This window comes from Anguilla rostrata, chromosome 8, assembly GCF_018555375.3.
Source record: "Anguilla rostrata isolate EN2019 chromosome 8, ASM1855537v3, whole genome shotgun sequence".
Taxonomy (NCBI): Eukaryota; Metazoa; Chordata; class Actinopteri; order Anguilliformes; family Anguillidae; genus Anguilla; species Anguilla rostrata.
This window is the reverse complement of record NC_057940.1, coordinates 34,316,991-34,339,877: the sequence shown is the minus strand read 5'-3', so window position 1 is coordinate 34,339,877 and position 22,887 is coordinate 34,316,991. Positions and strand designations below refer to the sequence as shown.

The following is a 22,887-nucleotide window of genomic DNA, read 5'->3' as shown; positions in this document are numbered from 1 at the left end:
AACAGGACTACTTCTCCCATCGCACCCCAAAGGTAGCTCGCATTTCATTGTTTTTTGGGAAATGTAGTCCTTATGAAACGTTGTATAAGTAGCTTTTACCGTTGTTATATGGATGTGACATTATTTTCCCATAATGCATTGCTTACATAGAACGTTGAACTGGGGCGTGTATGTGACCCAGCTAGTGCTATGCTACTAGACACGAAAGTACTAAGCGGTTGGTTTACATCGAAGACTCGTTGTCAACTTACGTTGGAATGGAGTCAGAAAAAGTGAATACCGAAACCAGCTGAGCACAGAGGGGCAAAACTACAGCCGAAGGAATTCGGAAAGGCAATAACTGCAGGTCATTGCGACAGGACTAACCGAGAGAGAACAAGAGACCTTGCACTCGCCAGTGGAAAGAAGTGCTCATTATGAGAAATGTTTCCAACTGACTCATTGTTTTCACATCGGTTACAGTTTTCTGGGTCGAAGGAGACTGCGTTTTTATGGAAGAAGCAACCCTAACCCATGAATGAAAAAATGCGTAACTGATAGATAATATTACGACTTGTAAGGAAATATGAGATTTGTTACGGGGACGTGCTCTTGAGTGAGGTCAGTCGATCATACATTCTGCAGTGTTTAACTTTGCGGAACCAGCTTTATTGAACTATGGGATATGCATGCGTGTATTTGTGTGTATGATTATAGTCATATGTAATTGGTTTTTGAAGTTGATTTGATGTGTTAGTGTTTGCTACATGGGTATTAACTAGTCCAGCTAGCTGTTTTATATGGGTGTTTACTGACGAGTGGATTGTGATATTCATCGTAAGGAGCTGGAACGTAAGATCGTTGGCAGAAGGGGTATGTGTAGAAGTGCACCTGGCTATACTCAGTTAGGTAGTTAGGTAACGGCTGAAAATGTTAAGTGACAAGTTATGTAACGTTTGCGTTAGTACATCATGAAAGCTGGCTAACTTAGCTAATTTCCAGCATATTACTCACACTGGAGCAATATGATCGGGGCTGTCATTTTCTTTTGGGGTGACAACGAAAGCTAGCTAGGCAACTGCATCTTTATGATTTGGCTTTTTGCATTTCTTATAATTTATGTTTTTATTCCAGGTTTACCGGTCCAGGCAAACTTTTCTTTGTCACTACAATGCTGCTGCCGTGTTTGCAAAGAGCTCTACGACCCGCCCTCACGCTAGCGAGTCCAAGGCTAGCGTTGGGAAAGGTCTGCGTTAACCCACCCATGGTCCGCAAGCCTTTTTCACCGGTGCTGTTGATGCAGAGCAGTGGCTTGGGCACACATCCACACAGTGAACCAATGGAGCCGCTTACTTCGCCGCAGGGGGCAAGGGAGTTCATTTATAGCCTTCACCCAACGGAACGTTCATGCTTACTAAAAGAACTCCACCGTTTTGAATCCATAGCTATTGTCCAAGGTAAGATGCAACTTATTATTATTATTATTATTATTATTATTATTATTATTATTATTATTGAGAATGCCCCCACTGCACACAAAACAATAAATAAACAATGAATTAGTCTGAGCAACAGTACGACAAATGGACAGAGAGAATATGATCTTGGAAACATTTGGCTCATTGAACCATACTTTTTAGTTATGATGAACATGAAAATTGATTCGCTTTACAGTTGTGTTAACATTATTTGTTCCAGATCAGATATCATCAACATAGTCTTCATCTCCTGTAGAACTCAAGAAAGCAATGATCATCAACAGTACGAACAGAGAGATTTGTAGGCCTGGGTGTCAAGAGCAGCCATTACAGCCGTTGCACTGATTGGTAGATGAGGTGGAGGTATGAATGACAACACGAGTGCTTCTAGCACAGTGTTATGTGACCGCTGCCATGGTTTTTGCATTCAGGCTCTTGATGTGGCATGTAGATAGGAATGGCCTGTGAGTTTTGTGTGTTAGAGGGTGTGTGCTGCGAGTTGTGCCGGTGGGTAGGGCCAGCACGTGCATTGTAGGTTTGGCCTACAATGCACGCGACTCATTCCAGAGTTGTCGTCTGGAACAGGCCCTGTCCTCCCTCCTCGGGCAGGATAGACTGACTGTGCCGTTGAGCTGGCGGAGCAACTTGTGTGTGAGTGTGTGTGAAAGTATGCTAGTAATTTCTCCTCGTGGACCTGTGAAAGAACAGTGTTGAAACTGGGACACCGCCCTGCTGCGCTAGTGTCTGAGGCTTGTCATATCCCACAGTTTTTTTTCTTTCTTGGAGGATCAGCAATCTTTTCCACTTTCGTTTCACTGTGATACCGTGTGAGCAGTTCAAATTCTAATGCCCTTCTGCACCAATTTTAGTTTTATGCAATCCGTTTTATGCAATCCAAGTTTATTATTTATTGTTTATTATCTTCGAAGAACACTTTGCACATTGGCTCTTCCATTAATTTAATTGTGTGTTTATTTCATTGCATATTTATTTCAAAATGACTCAGCCTGTCGGTCAACATGGAAGGGGTGGGGTCAGCAGTGATCATAGGGACAGTGCAAGAATAGGCCACACCCCACACAATGGGGGAAAGAACTCCTCAGAGTTAGTTTTAGCAAGTTAGTATTAGCAGTCAGATGATTTACAAGATTAGAGTTTTATGTCCTCCTGTGCAAAAAGACAATGCCAATGAGGAGAAATACGTGGATTCATACTATTAGAAGTGACCCAGTGAGAACTACTGCCAAATGTAGACATAATCTAGATGTCTAGACAGGTGGAAATCTAAGTTATGTTCTGGCATAAACAGACTAGGTTAGCTCAGGTTTGCTCCAATTTAGCTCAGGTTTTATCCGGATATAGTTGGCTGGAAAACGTTCACTTTTCAACAAAATATAGCCTGGTTTTCACCAAAAGGTCTAAATAGGAATAGGAGCTAATTTAGCTAGTCTAATCGCTTATGATTGAAAAAATTTATGTAATGTGTCCCCCGCTTAGTGCGTCTGTGAATCTCTGGCCTGATTCCTGGTTCCTATCTTGCTTGGGAACCTGGCCTAATTTTATGAGTGAGGCACTCGCAGCTTGAATGTACTGTGGTTGGTCCAGAGGTATCCCGATATGAGTTTCAGAAGTGCGGTACTGCACTGTAATATGAACTGTGAAATGGAGAGCTTCAGGAAACAGAATCCCTTCATTCTGGAGTAAATGGATTACGGCTGTCTGCAGTTATGAAGTACCCCTTCAGTCTACTTCTGCTGTAGGTAGCTGCATCCCCTTTCAGCTATTGTAATGCCGCCCCTCTGTTCCATCAGTGCCTGAAGGTATACTGAGTGCAGTTATTCTTGCTGTCCAACATGGTCTCTCTGTTGCCTCCCTGCCATACTTTGTCCTCAAGGAATTCCATGAGTGTTCTCTTCCGATCAAAATGATAAATCGGTGCAGTGTTTTGTCATGGCATAGAGACTGAGGGTTCTGTTCAACCTAACCGGAGTGTGATTTGTCCGCAAGAATTTTTAAAAATGTAATTTTTTTACCATGTTGTACATTGTGGTTTAAGACAACAGATATCCAAAAATGCAAAAATGCAAAGAAAATGCTGCAGTTGCGTGCTGAGAAATCAATATTCTGCAAAAGTAACTGCAAATGTACTTTTGTCCTGCCTGCGGCTGGCGGCTTTATCTTCAACTCTTCCTTCAGCAGGTGTTAAAGAGTCACAGCGGGCTCCTGTGCCTGGAGCAGGGTTCTTACAGTGCTCCCTGGGCCCAATTAAGCTGCTCAGTTGTTTATTTTTCCATCTGTCTTATTTATTTTCCCATCTGTCTTCTAAATCTGCTTCTGAAAGGGATCACTCTTCGAGGTTATGTTTGTTTTGAGACCTGCACTGGAGTTTGTAGATGTGTAATCATATTATATCCCATGGTTACACATTAGATAAATTCCACAGTTTTTAATGACACACCATAGGCTATTCCTCTAGTAGAACTGAGATGGATCTACAGCGTGTATTTCTTCTGTGAATCTGATGATATTTTTTCCCATTTAATTTGACCTTTTCTTGTTTTAGGGAGGGAGAGATTAACCTCTTCCCCTGCTGTTTAATTGGAAGGTCATGGTACCTCCAGGTAGCAGGGGAAAAGTCTCTCATGGTTCAAGACTTCACTTGAAAGCTTCACTTGATGAATGATGTTAAATGATGAAGCAAACCAGTGCTAATGAAATCTTATCTGTTGAAGAAACACTTGTGTGATATTGTGCATCTTCAGCAGATGTTTTTTTTTTTTTTTACTTTGATGTCGTTTTGATTGCATTGGTCCATAAAATTAATCTTAAGCATCGGGAAAAAGTAATTCTTGCTCAAATTAATCCCAATTCACTGTAATTGTGTCAAAGATAATTGTACTTGTTGCTCCTGTTCAGTAATTTTGGTGCTATTGATGATCAGGAATGCAGATGGTCTTTACACAAGATGATTCTGTGAATTCCTGTGTCAGTGCAACAGCATGGTACTGAACAGCTATCCTTAGTCTTACAAACATGGTTTAATTTTTTTCCCAGACTCCACTGAGGGACATGGAAACGTTTTTCATTCATTTTCAGTTAACATTGCTAAGCTAGCAGACCAAAACTGAGCAGACAACATCAAACCCATTCACTCAGTGCTTCCAAGCGAAGATAATGGAGCATGTTAAAAAAAGCTCTCATGGACACTGTATCCTCCACCGAATGCCCTGCCCCCCTAACCCCCCCCCCCCACAAACCAGCTTGCCCTTCATGACATGCTTGTATATTTTGAAATGACCCATCTGTTGAAGTATATAGGCCTACAGCCTAGAATAACCTTCATGGAAAATCCCTGGGGGGCTCCAGTTACACACTGTTGTATGTGCTGCAGCTGGCCCCCCATCAACACTGTCTGCAATTTGCATTTATGTTTTAGGCATTTAGACTGGTACTCTTATCCAGAACAACTTCCATTGCTTACATTCTTTTTTGCACAAGCCATTTATACAGCTATATTCAGTATTTACTTGTATTCTCCTCCCTTTGCTGAAGCAATGCAGGGTGCTTACCTTGCTGAAGGGTACAACCTTGTGCTGTCATCTCCCAGCTGGTCTGAAGGACTCCCCGCTCCTCTGGGGTGCTGTTAGCATTCGCTAGCATGTCTCTGCTCCCTCTAACCAGGAGCCATCTCTTGGGCCTGTGCTTTTTTTTGGTGCATTCAGATCTATAATTAGCTGACTGGGTCTAGAAGTTCAGGCCAGTAAAATTTTTTGTGGGATTTTGTGTCTGCAGATGTTTAGTAGGCAGTACTGCATAAGACACTGTTACAGCCATTTCTCTGTTTTTCATATATTCTTTGGGTTGATATTTCTGTTTGCATTTTAATTATGCCTATTCTTAGTACAGCAGTGGATACAGTTTTTTTAAAATAGATCAAATATAATTTATTTTATAGTTCTTTGACTGAGCTGTGATTTTGCTCTATTTTCGTTCAGAAAACGAAAAGGCCTAGTAGCATAATGCCTAATTAAAATATTTGTCTTGAAAAGCTCTGTTTCTGAGATTGCCAGTCTCTTGGGATCTGAGAGATTTCCAGTGTATTGTTTCTTTTCTCTCATTATATGAGATGTGAGGAAAAAATATTCAGTCAGGAATGACTTTTTAACAGCTTGCAAATACTTCAAAAAACAGTATTTACAAAAGTTTCTTAAGCTGTACCCAACAAAGTTGTCTTGGGGAGAAACACTTGAACTAAAAACATATTAGGCAGAGAGCGGGATTTTTGAATTTCTAAATAATAAATGACCTGTTCCTTGCTGTGCTCTTAGCTGAAGTCACTTGGTGTGGTTTTATTGAAAAATACTGGCCAGGACACAGGCAACTTGAATTGCTGAACTAGACATTCAGCGCTCCTGCAACAAAACTATGGGCGGAAACAATAAACTTTGTTTTCTAGCTTTATTAGTTGACAATACATGACAACAATGCCAAATATGGAGTTTCTAAGTGCCACCATTGTTGTGTAGTTTGTCCATTTCGCGAACACCCCTTGCCCAGTCTCATCTGCTGCTGGCCTGACACATTGGACAATTGCATCTGTTTGGGAATTTATAAAAATATTCTTTCATCAGAAAAAGATTTATATTCCATTATAGCAATAAGATAAAGCCAACAATAGCCTGACAGTATGCCTATACAGCAGTGGCAAATGCTGCTCACTGAATAGGGAAATGAAGAAGAGGAATATTTGTGTAATTCTACCAGGTCATTCTATTATCAATATTTATGTAGTTCCACATGTCACCCTCAAATTTAGCATGCTTGTAGTCAAGGGGTTTATGATCCAAGTTAGCCTTGTAAATGGTGCATGTGTCTTGCTTCATTTCAACCAAGTCTCTGATGCTCACATCTGGAGTTATAAAGCTTTAATGAACACCTCCTAAATGGGTGAGGATTGGCCAGATTTGGCACCTGTGCAAAGGGGTTAACCATGGCTAAGATTTCACAAGTTGGCTGCTGTTTATCAAATCCTCTCCCAGTGATCCCATTACTTTCCTTCTGCATTAATGAAAACACTCAGCTATCACTTTTAAGGCCTCACTCTCTAAACAGGATGGCCACTAGTGTAACTATCCTCTTCTGTCATTAACAGATTCTCTTGTAATCTTATTGTAAGCACTCATGTACTCCTGCTCTGGATATGTCTACTTCTAAAATAATTGTATTTATGGAATTGTAACGTGAGCTTGTGGCTAGCAAATGGAGCCTTTAAACGTTTTGCAGCAGGTAAAAGAATGACTGGCAGGCTGTTGAAATTTGGAATGAATTTGCTTGGCTGTCGAGTGCTGGAAAATGGGGACCAATGTTTTTACATTACATTACATTTATTTGGCAGACGCTTTTATCCAAAGCGATGTACAAAAAGTGCATTTCATGGTCATAGACAACTGCTAAACACAGGTTCGGTAAGGTACAATACTTATTTTGTACAGCCATTTCTAGCCAAGAACACAGTTTAGTTCACACAGTGAACACTATTCAGACCTAACCTCTGCAAAGCCAACTAGGCAGAAGAATAAGCTACAGTATTAGGACAAATACAAATTACCAAAAAGTTGCTGGGATGGGGCAACATGTAACAAGTGTCATGAAAAGGGGGGGCGGGGATTTAGAGTGAAATAGACAGCGTGGTGGTGGTTAGTCTAGGTAGGCTATAGTCTGAAGAGATGAGTCTTCAGGCCACGGCGGAAGATGGGTAGTGAGGGGGAGGTTCGGAGGGGGACGGGGAGTTCGTTCCACCACTGGGGAGCTAGGGTGGAGAAGCTCTGTGCTCCCTTTGGGCGGGTGGGAGGGGTTACAAGGCGAATTACAATGTTTTGTGTTCCAAGATTGTATACTCTTGTATTCCGAGATTGTATACTCTTATTCCTTTTCCTCTATTCCTTTTGAATAACTTGACTCCTGTATGCACGAAGGCTCCTGATAATTATTTTAAGTGCTGTAGCAAAGTCTGTGAACACAATATTGAGCAGCTATGTTTCTGTTTACTTTTGAAAAAATGTTAAATGCCAAAAACACCGCTAACACACTCCACAGTGCTTTCTCTCATATTCATGGTGCAGGTGATGCAGCCACTGTAACTCAGGAATTCAGTGGAAAAGACAGTTTAACTCTGCACATTTATTGTCCACGGTTTGGGCTAGAATTCTTTTCAACACTTCTTGATGTCAAGTCTTGAGAGAGGTCCTAGACTGTAACATCCACCATTATGTGCGGAGGTAAATCATGTGTGGGAGTATTACTTTTTTTCTAACAAATTGCTAATGTACCAGTTATTTTTACTTTGCTGTGTGTGCCTTTATTAGGCCAGACGTGAGGAGATGTTGCCACACAAGACCACGTGTCCCTCGCACAGCTCTCAGTTCCTCTTAGCCTCTATCCTGGGCCTCTTTTTTGCAGTTATATCTGTGTTCCCTGTCCCTCTCTGTCACTCTCTCTCTCCCTGTCTCCTGAATCTTTCACCCTCTCTCCCAATTTATTCCTCTCCATTTCCCACGAGCCCCTTCTCTTTCTGACCTTCTAGCCTGTAAGAAATCGCGGTACACCGGGGGTGCTGCCGGCGAGCAGCCCGAGGAGGAGGAGCCCCGTGCCGGTCCCGCCTCGGACGGACAGAGTACTAAGCAGCGTGCCCGCTTGGTTCGCACATGTCATGATCACGTGTGCCGCGTCTGGGCTGCCGTTGATTCATCCTCTCTCCCGGCACCACATACCAACAACGCTGTTGCTTCCTGTTGCACTGGGTGTTGTTGCATGCTGTTCTGGGATTTGATTTAGCTATTCTAACTTTATTTTATTTTTTTGTTTTTTAAACATTTGAATTTGTATTGCTCTAGACTTTTTAGAGTTTGGGGATATGAACTTAGCAGGTCCTGCCCTGCTGTTGAATTTTTATTTGTTTTTTATTTTTTTCAATTGTGAAAGCGTGTTAAGTGTATTGCCTGCTTTGCTTGTTGTGCCTGGCTGCCATGGGTGGATCTGATTCAGGGCAGGGGGTCAGGGCTGCAAACAACGAATAATTGACTTTCATTAGAGCTGGCCGGTGTAGCACCTCCGAGGTCTTTAGTGCACCCAGCTTGAGTTGAACCATGGATAATTTAGAGCTAATTTTCAGTGACATTACTCAGGAACTGTGACCACTGAACGAAAAGCATCACAGCGATGTGTCCTCCCCATTGTGTACTTGGCTGTTAATTAGGCCCAGACAGTGGTTTTAGACCGCTTTATTGAAACTCATCAAATTTAAATCATTAATGACTTAGGATTTAATGACTGTCAACCAAGTGGTCAAAACCAGGCTGCGTTTTTGAAGCTGACTTCCTGGTCTTGTTGAGAGACGTTGCTCACTAGCGCCAGTGCGGTTGGCTCCACTGTTGGTGTTCAGCCACTCGTTTCACTGTAGGTCAATGTTAACAATACGGTCAAAATACAAAGTCAGTCATTTTTTCCCACCAGAAAATGTAGTCCCAGTAGGGGTTTTTTCTTTTAATGTTTTCCTATGCGCCCCCCCGTACGATGAGTCGCCCCAGTCCGATTGTAATAATTTGTAGACGAATCGGGGGCACTGCCGAGTCACTGTATCTCTTGCGCTTAGCGAACCATCAGACTTCATGCGCATATAAGGGTCCCCCTTGTCTCTACTGCGCAATCTCTGGCTCCAATTTGTACAAAATGGCGGTGCCCACAAACAGCACTTCCCAGGCTTCAAAACGCTTTTCACCAAGCCTGTGGAGAGTCAATGGGTGACATCACAGTTCCTTGGTGCCTATTTTTTCTACAGTCTGTGCTGCCAACCGGGCCATATTTTGTTGGTGTACCTCCTGGTTTAGGTATCTGAGTCTTAATAGCTGTATGCTATGATGCAAACACTTATTCTGCTTTTTTTCTTAAATGGATTGTACGCTTTCTGGGGTCTTTTATATTATTTTATTTTTTATTGGTTTGTTTTTGATTGGCCCTGACAGTGGGGATTTTAGATACAGAAGTTCCTGACAGCCTGTGGCGTGTACATGGGCATTCACACTGTGCCATAGAAAATTGATTTTAATATGAAAATAATATGTAAAACTGAATAACTTCAAAAAATGCATCCTGGCTAAATCTCCAGGAGAATGGAGTGAATACTGCTTGCAGTGCTAAAGTGTATCTTGGTACTTTGTCTAATGTAGTGCCTTTGTCTAACTGCATGCCCCTGATTGTTTATGCTTGTGGCTCATTGAGCTTGTGTTTGGCCCTGCTGTGTCTTCATTTCCTCTCCGTGTCACTGCACAGCTTGTTCTGTTCAGCTGCCGTGTCCATACTCTAGGGGAAAAGCCCAGCTAAAGGAGTCTGAGGTGTCTGCTTCTTTGCATTCACTTGAGCTCTCCTACATAGAAACACAAACCCAGAACGTTTGTCTACTTGTCAGATAATGGTGTTCATCCGGGAAAGCAGTTTTCGGAAGATTGATCGTTATTTCTGAGTAATTGCTGGTGGCGCAGGTTAATTTCATTTTGGGCGGATTTCAAGCTGTGATGTGGAAATATGACGTTAATTTCTAGTTTGACCTTGCTTTATTGTATTATCTTCTGCTTAATCGTTTGTGTGAGTAAGCCTCTGATATAACCTTGTATTAGACAGTGAACTATGAACACTACAGCAAAATACTGTTAACTGTGAGAGTGAGTCCAAATGCAGGACTGATTCTATAGCTACATCTTTCTGTCCAGGATTCTAGTTCTTAGAAGCAGAAAGTGGATGTTTGCTGTTAATGCTGAAGGAAGGGCATCTTTATGATGGGACATAAATTTTAGTGAGGGACAAAAAAAAATGCAGTTATATTTTTCAAATTTATCTGTGACCTTCAGCAGTCAGGCTATGATTTACATGCTGGATGATGTATTGCTTTTTTTGTTGCCCCCGATAAGCCTTTCCTGTTCAGGAGATCTTTGCTGACTCCTTTGTCTTGCCAAATTATGGTCTGATGACAGGTGAGCTGATATATGAAATATGTCTGTTGACATTACTCTCAGAATGGCGCTATGATTTAGGCCTACAGAGTTCCATTTCATATTTATCATTGATTTCATATAGCGATCAAGTTGATTTCTGAGTCTCCGGGTCCTCTGAAATCATTTTCTGTGGCAAGATTAATTGTAAGTAGTTGATTGCATCTGTTAAATGAATGCAATGCAATGGCATGTAATGACATACTGGCTTGGCTTTGGAAGTCCTGGACATTCTAGAAACAAGTCTTCTCATCTTAGAAGTGGATTTGAACAAATGATTATGCAGTTGAAAGTCTAAGCCTGCCATGCTTTTGTTGGCATGGATTGAGGACATTTTACAGTACGGTGTGACAAGCACTGATTTGTGTAATTTTATGTTTTATGTGGTGTTTTTTTCTTGTTTAGCATGTAGAACAGTGGTGTATGCCTCTTTACAGTACATCATTAGATTGCTATAATGATCCTCTCCCATATATTATCCGCTACACATTGGGCCTGTTCCCAGACTTCATTTTTCTCAGCAGCACCAATACTTGCATCCAGAAACTGCTGCACTCACACAAATAAAAACACGACCTCACCTTCTGGGACCCAAGGCAGTAATAGAATGCAGAATGTGTATGCTGCGGTATAGGCAACTTTATCTCCCACCCAGTATAATTGTGATTTGAGGTGCTTCAAAGTGTACAACACTATTTTAAAATATATTCACCCTTCATCCATGCTTCCGAATGACATTTCAGTCATGTGCCGTATACGCACTAGAAGACTTCAGGAAAGGAGGCGTGGTCCTGATTTGCTGTGCATGGTGTTAACATCTACCTGTGTGTCTCACTGAGGGGATTGTCTTTGTTTGCAGTGTTCTGTGTGCAGCTGTGAAAAAAATAATAATTGTTTCTGGGTCCTGTCTTCATGTTGAACATGTTTTAACAAAATTTGGTTCTTCATTTCACAAAGACTTGGAAAAGGATGCATATTTACAGCTTTTTCTGTGCTTTTCTCCCCCCCAGAGCAACTGGAAATGGCCCCTCCCACTACAGCTCAGCTGAGATACGGTAAGACTTGCAGTTTCTTCACAGTCTTCCTCTGTTACATGGCCAAACTGGACAGGGTCAGTGGACTGTGGTCTCCCCAGAGCACTACGCGAACGCGTTTCCCTGTCGTCGGAGGAATTGCGCCATTTTTCATCTTACCTTGAATCTAAACAAACGTCATAGCACCTGTGGTTTTTGTTATGGCTGTTAGACTGTCCACTGCTGAAATGATTCTCTCTGCACACAGTCCCAAGGTGTTAGTGTCTGAACAGAATCTGTAAGTGAGGCTACTCTTCCCCTTGGAGCTGAAATGAGAGGCACAGGCTCTATTAAACAAGTTCCCTGGGGATTAACCGCACTTTGTACTTCGCCGATGACTGCAGAATCTTCGGCATGCTCGTTTTAATACCGTTGACATTGTTAGCGAAACCCTGTCCCGGGGCGCAGTAGTATTTGTGTAGCATTGCTGAGAGCATGTGGAGCGCGCATAAATTATTTGCGGTACCGTAAAGAGAGTACACACAGCATCGACACGGTCCTTCAGCCTGATGGAAGTTGCAGTCGGTCGACGTCTGTCATTTTCGCAATGTCTGTCGAGTCTCTTGTGAAAAGAATCGGCTGTTGGAAGTCACTGGAAAAACTCAAATTCCAGAGCGACAAACGGCGAGAGCCACAGCTGGTTTGTCGGCAAGTTGTCTTGGGAGTTTGCATCTATCAACATAAAACGTTCATTTTCCTGAATTTGCATCTGCAGTTGTATTTCCCAATGCGTGACTCTCCCAGCTGTACATGATCTGAGCCGCGGCCCCGGTTGGATACATCTTTCAAACCAGTTTCTTTGTGTCCTTGTTCTGATGGTTCTGCTTTGTTACATTTACTGGAAAGATGGATGCTTTAGAGTTAGCCATTAGCAATGACACCTTTTCATGGGTTAGTCCTCAGGCTCTGAGATTTTTTATGTTGTTGAATAATATTCAGCCTTGTCCTTGTTTTGTGTAACTTTTACTTCCTTGTTTATTTCAGTGACCATCTAACTTTTATATTGTGTAGATAAATCAGTTGCTAAAAACCTTTTGTTTAAGGACAATGCATTACATTACAGGCCTTTAGCAGATGCTCTTATCCTGATCGACTTACACAACATTTTCATGGCATTTAGGCTACATTGCATCCATTTATGCAGCTGGATGTATACTGAAGCAATGTGGGTTAAGTGCCTTGCTCAAGGGTACAACGGCAGTGTCCTTCCCAGGAATTGAACCTTTGACCTTTAGGTTACAGAACCAGTTCCTTACCCATTATGCTACACTGCCACCCGGCAAAGCGAAGTACACTGCAGTCAGGAGCCAAAATTCCAGCCTTGGTAGAGATATGTCTGGAAAGTTAGCGGATTTGTTAGCAGAGATCTGAAATTCTGGCCCTCTTCTTTCAGTTAGCAGTAATTTTGTGTCATTAACTTGCCATTTTATCTTAAATGTTTTGGTTTAGTGCCTTAAAGCTGCAAATTAACTTTTTTTTCCTTTTTCGAAGTGGCTTGCTTACAGCAAGTTAACCGTTTTCTTACGATAATGAAACACCATTTAAAAAAACTATAAACAATACTGTTAATGGGTGAATCGTGTTAAAGTTGTATCACGTATTGAATCCATTGTGGAAAGGACATGTGGGATCACTGTACTGCTTTTTGAGTGCATATCATTTCTGTTTCTGCCTGCAGTGCTTCTGCACAATGCGATCCCCTTCGTCGGGTTTGGCTTCCTTGACAACGCCATCATGATCGCCGCGGTAAGTGATGGATCTCTCTCAGATGTGCTTTTTACAGTCAGTTCATAGCATTACAGTCATATATATCGTACTAATGTCTTACTGTTAAATTTGGCTTGAAATGGCTAATAAGCATACAGTCACAGTTGATATGATTTTTGCTTTGGCTTTCTGCTTTTTGGAGTTCTGTCATTAAGTTACAATTTTTAAATTGTTAATTTAAGAACCTGACTTTTTAAACCAATGTGTCTGAACATTATTTTTGCTTTAAAAATAATGCTTTAAAAATAATGATTTTTGCATGATTTCACACCAGTAATTGTATGTTATCTGTCTACTACCTGCTCATTGCATATTTGGCAGCTACCTTACTATGTATTGCTTCCAATGAATTATTTATAATTATTTATAAGAATTATTTACTGTTTTCTAATGGTGTAAATAACTACTTTAAAATAAAGATTGAATGGTGACAGCAAATCCTTATGACTGCCAGCTTCAAAGTCCTTGCGCTGTTGGAAATATAGACCAATGAATGTTATTGTGTCAGTTGTGTCACTGTCTGCTGGTTAGTTATTTGAACATCATGGTTTGATGACTGCCAGCATTATATGAAATATGAAAACTCTTATTGTTTCTTTGAAAGTAGGGAAATATGAATTACATGCTGATTGAAATGCAATTGGAAAATGAGCTCCCTCTGTTGAAACACTCTGAACCCACTGAACCCATTCTAATGGAAAAAGACTCACTTCTGCACAGTGCATCACAGAACCAAGCGCAGTCAATGTTATCACACTACAGTCACAAAATATCTAGAAAAGCATTTTCCAGAACCTCAGCATTAATCAGGAAGTGAAATTCTCAAATTTCAAAGTAATTCATTTTGGTTGAAGAACGCAACATTTTAATTTAAAGCTGACTTGAAAATCCAACTAGGATTTAATTATTAACCTTAGAGACTGCTGCAATAAAGATAGAAGGTTACTGACTGAAATACAGCAAACATCTGACTGGTGTTTCTCTCATTCATGTAATAAGGACTGTTTATAAGATCTACAGCCTGGATTATTTTTTAGTATTGTGCTATATGATATATAGCAATTCACCTTTTTATTTGACTAGGTAACCTTTATTTAACCAGTAGGTCAACATGTGACTACCTGGGGAATCCAAAGCGGATAGGGAAAACAATGGATTATTTAGCAAATCAGATGTAAGGGGAATGATTAGGTGGCCGGATGTAGAGAGACAGGGTTTTGGAATTTGGCAAAGACACCAGGATTTTAATGATCACAGTGAGTCAGGACTTTTCATCCTGAAGCACTGCGCCCTTGATGGCACAGTGCTACCATCACTGTGGAGGGGCATGAGATTTTATTTGCTCCAGAGAGAAGAGTGCCCCCTGCTGACTCAACAACATCATGACTAGTACATGACTACTGTATGTATTCCCTGTTTAGTTATGCCATTAACTAATATGAAGTTTCATTATATTTAAACATTCAAACTGTAGTGTGCTCAAGTATACGGAGAATTGACAAAAATGGAAAAGTAACATTATTCTTTTATGTTTTAACATTTTTAGGGGACGCAGATAGAATTGTCCATAGGTGTGATCTTCGGAATATCAACTATGGCAGGTATGTGTAATCTTTCTTCTTTTTTCAAAATAAGATTATGGTCCTGTGAAAGCTATGCGGAGGGTTATAGACAATTTATCCTGATGATTATATTCAGAAATATGAAAGTTCCTGTCTCTGTGTACAATGGCACTTATAACCTGTGCAAGCAACCTAATGGCTTTGTAAAAATGCATATGAAAAAGTAAAATTTGCACACACAAAAAAACCTGTGATCTGCACCTCAAGTTGTATACATAACCATAATAAATTCTACAGATCTGTGATATTTAACAAACAAATGTCCTTTTTTGCCATTATTTTGATATATTTTATTACTCTGCAGAATTGATAGTATTAAAATCTTTTCTTTTTTAATATGACTAAAAAAATATTATTTCTTTTGTTTTCAAGCTATGATGGTTGTAAATAAGTTTAGATGCCAGTATGTGAAGCACCCAACAGATGTACACACTGATTTTGACTGTAAATATATTCATTCTGTAGTCATATTGCAATGTGATTGCTGTTCTCTGTCATGCTGTTCACAGCAGGTTATCGCTGTGGCAACAACACTGGTAGACATGGAGAGGCTGTTCAAATGTGCCGCCTCTTTTTAAATCTCACAGACCCTGCTATGTCAGTGGATGGCATTCATTTGACCAGAAAGGTGTGGCATTTAGAGAGCTTGCTGTTTCCCCTTATGAGTAAACTTGAAAATGCACCCGTTCTGACCTGAATCATAAGTATGGAGGCCACCCTCAGAACATTTGTTAAATCATTCGCATACACGTAATTTCTTGGACAGAAAAGTGTTAGCTCTGGGTGAATGGAGTGAGAAAGATACTTAAAACTAAAGTTGTCATTAACTGTTTGCCCTGTGTGTGTGAGGCACTGGAATGAATGAGCAGTGCACACTTCCTTTCTGGGGCTTTCCTTTTCTCCAGCTTCAAAAGAGATCCTGATAATTGTCGTCTTTTTATAATGCCACTGTGCAAGTGCTGAGTAAACCGTTCAGCCGCAGTATCACTTCACTCCACGGACTGCAGCGTTCATCTTTACACACAATTAAAAGTCTGGAGTGCTCTTGTACATTCTGTATGGAAGGCAGATCGCCACCCACTAGCTGGATTGCCATGTGACCGAGGCATCGTTTGCCACGACGCTCCGATCAGCGGCGCTTGATTGGAGCGTTTAGCATCTGACCCACTGCGGGGTCAGTGATCTTTGGGCTGACTGCATTAGCCCCCTGCCCGTGCAAAATCTGCACCAAGCGCCTCTGAGAGCAGCTTACCCACCGTGCCCATTTTATCCGTGGAAGTGCTTCTCATTGGCTCCTGGAGTTTGTTAGATGTGTTCTGTTTGCCAGTTATATATACACAGAGCATGCACAGTGAACTGGTAGGTGCCAGGCTCACAGGTTGCCTTTTTGGTGAAAATACACATCAAACATGCAGAATATTCTCCTGTACAAAAGTAACCCTTTACTGCAGCTATAGATCCTGCTGTGAATTGGAGTCTTGATATCGTGAACCCGCCTATTTAATTTTACCCAAATTTCATTTTAGCAGTTGAAGCTGTTATCCTATTGTTTGTTTTCTCAAACGTATATAGAGCAGCTTACGCATAGCTGATTTTATATTTTGTCCAGGTACAGTGCAGGGTTTTTATTGAAGCCATTTAGGTTAAGGCCCTCCACAATGGCTGCTTTGAAATGCTTCCAGACGTCTGAAAGAACAGGTGGTGTAATCTTGGCTCTCTTTGTGTTGACAGCGGCTGCCCTGGGGAACCTGGTGTCGGATCTGGCTGGCCTGGGGTAAGAGCTCTGCTGACTCGAGCCTATGCTGCCAGGGAAACCCGTCCACCCTCTCTCTGTGTGCTCCTGTTCTTAACTCCCAGTGTGCTCGGGCCGTTAAGGTTATAAGGCGAGAAATTGCATCCTCACATTTCCGCTCTGTTTCTACTCTGAAGGGGGGGGGGTGCATCCTATCAGAGAGAAGGCACAAGGGAGTAATGCTAATCGCTTCTGTGTCTATGATGTCTCATATTGTATTGTGTTAAATTGTTGGGGATGTCCCATGTTGTATTGTGTTAGAAATTATTGTGACGTCGGCGTTAAGTGTTGGGACCCTGCTGTTTTTACTGTTCTGTACCGCTCACAAATTCCACCAAGCCTTGGCTGTGTGGTCATTGAAGAATCTGAATCTGAATCTGAATCTGAGATCAGTTCCTTTACTGGGATGTTTACCCCCTCAAAAGCCTTATGGCCAATGAGACTGTTTGGCTATCAGTCGCTGCTTGGTTGTAATGGTCGGACGCAGAGAACGTGAGCAAACAGATGTGATGAGATTAATTTGAATATGGTTGTTTTACATTTTAAACCAGTTCTGCTTAGACAAAAAAAGACTGATTTTCAGACAGAAAGGACAGATAGGGTATTGGTGGTGGTAAAATGAGCAATTGCACATTTTTTTTCTTTTGTTTTGTTTTTCTTTTCCTGCTTTGTAATGCAGTTGTAATGCAGAGGTAGCTTTGGGATTTAATGCTAAAGTAAAGCAGATGCTGATGTTGACTGAATGGGATTTCATTCCAAGGCCCTTTTTCCCCCCTTTAATCTTTTTTGTATAGTGGCACCATCCCTACAGGCAATTTGCATTCAGTGGTGTTAGCAATAACCCTGGTAGCAGTCATGACCAAAAATGAAAACCAAGAGAGTGATAGTTATATACAGCAGGAAATAAAAAGCATAGCATATGCTGTATAGCATACAAAGCAGGGACTCTCACTGTTCATCCACCATCTTGCTGACCTGCTCTTTTGAATATAAAAATGTTAATACTCAAAAATGAGCTTCAAGGAAAGCCTTCAGAAGGACTATGTTTACTCTCAGACTGTGGTCCCCTATAGGGATTTATAATGTTTGGTACAGCTGAACACTTGTCCTTTTTTTTTAGCATCTCATAGTCACCTATGGGAAGAATGTGACCATATAAGGCAGAGCCTAGATGGGCTGGATGTCCTTGGTTCTGATTGGTGTGCTGCTCTGTCAGTCTTGCAGGGTACGTGGAAGCTCTGGCCCATAGGCTGGGCATGCAGATCCCGGACCTCAGCCCCAAGCAGGTGGACATGTGGCAGACCCGGGTCAGCTCCCACATGGTAAGTGGCCCATGGCGGTGTCCGGTCAGCCGGCTGATTGGTGCTCATTAAGTGTGATGGGCGAGGCGGGGCTTCGCAGGGCACCGATTCCAGCTGAGAACGGGGGGTTTGTGTGGGCATGCATGCACACAGATGTTTGCTTTGTTTTTTTTGTTTTGTGGGGAGGGGGTTAATTTACTTATTAGTATATAGTCATTATTTGTGCAGCTTGCAGTTTAAGATAATTTTGAATTTTCTGAAGAAAGATATAAAAAGGCAAACTAGCCATCAGTCATTACACTGCAGGTTTATTTTCTCCAATAATTCAGAGTAAAAATGCAGACTTATTCAAAAATACTGGCAAATTAGCACATTTTCCAAATGTGAAGTTCAGTCCTCAATATGAGATCATCGGTGCACAGTATTTGAATTAGAAGTGAGTAAACATAATCATGAATCAAATTTTGAAAATGCTTCCACTCAAAAAGATACAGCTAAATGGCCAATAGAGATGAATGTATTAAAGATTAGATTTGGGTGTGACTGGAAACAACAAAGCTTTTGTCAGCAACTAAATGCTTTTAAGCTAGGCATTATCCTCTGCTTTTTAATTGAATCATACCTTTTTCTTAACTCTGTGTTATTGTTTCATTTAAAAGTCAGGGCAAAGGCAGGAAATTCCAATTTCATCATCTGCTGAGTCATCAAAGACTTGGGCTTTGATCTTGCTAAGTCTGCTAGTTGCCTCTTTCAGACGATATGGATTACCTCTTGATTCAGTCTCATTTATTCTGAGCAGTAATCACAGCAGGATACCAGCACAGCAGTACTGAGATGCCTTTCTTGCCCCCATGTATTATGTATAGATTTAAGGATCTGCAACCAGCAATACATTTGTGGAAGGAAAGGTGTGTACATTCAAACCCTTGTCTCCTTAGCCAGATATTCAAACAATACCTTTTAAAAAACCTATGATTACAGTAGTTTTATTAATCATAATGGCAAGGATTCAATCCATGGTTGTCCTGATCTAGGATTTCAGTCAGATGTGAGTGAATTTTGTTTTCTTCGCAAGTTCAGCTACATAGTTCAACCATAATTAGCTTTGCGCCATGGATTAAACAGGGTTCATCTTATGGAATAAAAAAGCCTTTGCAAATATTTCCGGAACCTTCTCTGAATAGCTCTACCACCCCCCCTATCCCAGACAGAAGACTCTGCAAATAAATCAGTGTAAGGAAACGAGACACCTCCGTCTCCCTTGTGTAGGGATGCCAGTGAAGCTGAATTAAATCTGCTTTATTGTAGTGGAGTCTCCCGTCTGGTCTGCACGTGGCTGCACAGTCTTGCTCTCTCTGACTCACACGAGGGCTTTGCCACTTTCCCCAGGCTTGATTAACGCAGGTCCCAAAGAACAGTCCCGCCTATAGTCCCTGCCCCAGCGCCTGCCAGATATGTAATTATAAAAAGGTGACAGAAAGTGCTCTTGAGATGATCCATCCATGTGGAGCTAATACCAGGAGGAGAACAGCATTGTTAAATTGATGGTGATTTATTCCCTGCAGCTTTGCTGTAGCTAAGCAGGTCGCGGCCTGTTAGCGGGATTCTGCGCGTTTCTGCTTCGCGTGCGTCGCAGTTGGCTGAAACCGCGTAGCCGAAGTCGTCCCCGTGCAGTTTCGCCACGGCGCTGTCTGGAATAACCCCGGTGTGTTTTCCGCAGGGGAAGGCCATCGGAGTCACCATCGGCTGCCTGCTGGGCATGTTCCCCCTGTTCTTCCTCGGGGACGACGACAACGACGACGACAAGAAGAAGAAGAAGAAGAACGACGCGGCACCCAGCGGCAACTGACGCCGCGTCGCCGCGCAGACCTCTTCAGGCGTGAAAAGCCCGGCGCGGACCGGTCCGCCGCAAACTGTTCCACATTTATCATAGCATAGCTAGCCTCTCTGAGGCACAGGAGACCCGCACACATTAGAGTATCTACACTAAAGACGTGACCCGCTGACGATGCCGTTGTCTGAACAGCATTATTAAAGTCTACCTTCTAATTTTTTTCGGAACCACCAGCTCCTAAATCTGCTTCTTGGGGCTAAGCCTACGTTAGTGTAGTCTTACATTTTTACAAGGTAAAGTCATAAAGCTATGAGGTTTTCCCCAGTTTTCAGCAGATAGAGGGGACAGTGATTCTCTGCTGGAGTCACATCACATTTCGGTGAACTAATTTCAGCACTCCTTTTGAAGGTGCACCATGAAAAATATTCTGGTGTAGTTTTGAAGTTACAATTTCCATATGCTGTCACGATTATCTTAGTTTTTTTTTACCATCATGAAAACATCGCACTGTAAATCGCACTGCATTTACTTTTAGGGTTGTGGGTATGTTCTGTAGTCCTGGGAGGCAGTTAGCGTGGGGTTTTGATAGGTTCTCACTGATTGCATTGTTAAGCTCCAGGGGGTCTTTGATAACCTCTCCCGGTGTTGTATGTAGTTTTGTGTGGATTTGCGTAGTGTTGCATAGTCCTTAGATAACTTAGCAGCTGCAAGTCAGAATATTATAGGAATAGATAGGTGGGGTATATTTTGGGTCCTTGAAAAAAATAGTTAACCTGAAATAATTTGTAATACCTAGCTGTTTAAATGGAAAAAAAACCTGTGGGGAATTGTGTATTCATGACACATTTGGGAGTGACTTGGCAAGGTTTTGTTTCCATTTTTATTTTCTTAACATCACTGTACAAAATACTTATTTCCCCACAGTGTTAGCCATTTTTTATTAGTAATATTACTGTAAAGTCCAAACACACAGGTTAGTTTTAGTTTATACGTGTACGTATATATCCTGATTGAAATGTAACCAACAGATGCAGTCATTTTTAAATGTTACTCAAAAGACAATGAAGTGAGGGTAAAAGATTCAGGGTTTTTTTGGAACTGAATTGAAGCCTAAACGCAGGGAAATGTAGGAAATGTGAAACTGGAAGGAGTGAAATCTTTTGACTGTCCTCAGACTGTCACAAGCATCCCAAAAAGGATGATGTTTTAATACACTGGTTCTTAAACCTTTTAATATCGGGACCCAAATTAGAAATACGTTTTAATGTCTGGACCCAAATGTGGAGTTTAGTATCTTTCAGGGACCCGTAAAAGTACGCATACTAGCGTGCGTGGCCTAGTGCACTACACACTAATTCCGGGACCCAACTCACACTCCTACCACCCATTTTGGGTCCCGACCCAGAGTTTAAGAAACCCTGTTTTAAGACAACATGCATTTAACTTTATTTCCTTAGTTTGCTTATAAATATTTTTTATATTATGCAGGAAAATGTATTTATTAAGCATTTGTGCAGATAACATTGTTCTCAGTGTGCATATGGAAGGAAAAAGCTGTATATTTTGCACAGAATTCGGTCTTATCATAGGATTTCTCATTTGGAATGAGCTCAAATTACTCTGAATCCATTAGTATTCAAACCACTCATTAGGTCTTGATGAGGATTTCCTGAGTCAGAGAGATGCATGCTCTTAATATAATAGTGCTGCTAGTGCATGACTGTCTTCTGATTTGGGGCAGAACTAAGAAAAACTTTATTTGTTCATTTAGTCCATCTGCCACTTTATTCAACATCGGATCAAGTCGTTATATTGTGTGTGCTTTAAAAAAACAGTGTAATAGCCTATCCTTTTCTTTTCATCTGTCTGCTTAGTCCAGTCTTTGGAGATCAGCTCTTGGATTTTAGCCGTACTAGCCCTTGAACAATGAAACCGCTTGCCGTCATCCAAGAGCATGATTGCAGTACTAAATTATGGGAGACCAGTTTGAAGTAAGGGTGTGAACCCACCACTCATGGGCTCCAGCTATGAATATGTATGTTCTATATTTTGAAGAAGCTCAACATGTACATGGCACAAGTTGAGAGCCTGCACAATTTGAAAAAGTATGCAGATGAGACTGGTGAAAATCACTGGCGAGAAACTGATTCACAGTGAGAACACGCACCCACAAGTCTCGAGCATGCAGCCTTGCCTGCAGTACTGCAATTTGTTTTGTCTTGTCTATCATTGAAATATGAACTTGATACTGAATCAGATACGATTCAAAGATTTTAATTCTATGCATAGATTTAATGTACATTTATTATGACTGATCTGCATGATCCCATCTACTAACCCAGTGTAAATGCAATAATTCACCAACATGATTTCTAATTGAAATCAAGGCATATTTATGGTCTCCATGCCTTAGGTAAAATATTTAACAGTGGTCATGTACTGTTGCCATTAAAAAAAAAAAAAAAGATTTATAGTTTGAACAATTTTGTGTGGGATTTTTTTTTACATTGATTTGTATGTATCGTGTGACATTTGGACTGGAATACCTCTCTACTGGTTGCTTGAGTATGAAACTATTCAGCACTATGGCTTTAAGACAAGACTATAAAAGATTGCCAAGCCCTGTTCCCGTAACACTAGATTCGAAGCTCATGGTTAACAGTGTGCTCAATCCTACAGTACAGTTCTCCTCTTGGTTGAGTATTGTGCATTCCTTATGTTGCACCATCTTTCATGAGAGGGTCAAACAGCTCATTTCCATTGACCACAGTGCAATGCTGTGCTACACACTGAAGTCACCATGGCACGCGAGATGCAGTGAATCTGTATGCTTTTGGCTGCACTTGCCCTACAGGTTGTTTATGGTGTCTGGTGCAGTCTTGTGGTCTGTGTTTGTACCTAAGAATTCACTGTCCTGTTCCGGTTTGGGGAAGGGGTCCTCTGCATACTCTTTCATAACCTGAAAAGCAGGACATGTTGACTGCTGTCTACTAATGA

The 22,887-nt window shown here is 41.3% G+C and overlaps 1 protein-coding gene across 2 annotated transcripts; it reads left to right on the top strand.

The window, feature by feature from the left end:
* The first annotated feature begins 135 nt into the window (after window positions 1-135).
* On the top strand, window positions 136-22,585 carry LOC135261491 (transmembrane protein 65-like). Of its 2 annotated transcripts, XM_064347831.1 has the most exons (9): window positions 136-600; window positions 1,114-1,436; window positions 8,041-8,130; window positions 11,512-11,556; window positions 13,253-13,320; window positions 14,888-14,942; window positions 16,695-16,737; window positions 17,972-18,077; window positions 19,777-22,585. In XM_064347831.1, the coding sequence occupies exons 2-9, from the start codon at window positions 1,151-1,153 to the stop codon at window positions 19,903-19,905; spliced, it is 822 nt and encodes a 273-aa protein (XP_064203901.1). In that variant the 5' UTR covers window positions 136-600; window positions 1,114-1,150; the 3' UTR covers window positions 19,906-22,585. The 2 variants fall into 2 exon arrangements, with proteins under 2 accessions (XP_064203901.1, XP_064203902.1); XM_064347832.1 differs by lacking the exon at window positions 8,041-8,130 and having other exon boundaries at window positions 138-600.
* The last annotated feature ends 302 nt before the right edge of the window (window positions 22,586-22,887 follow it).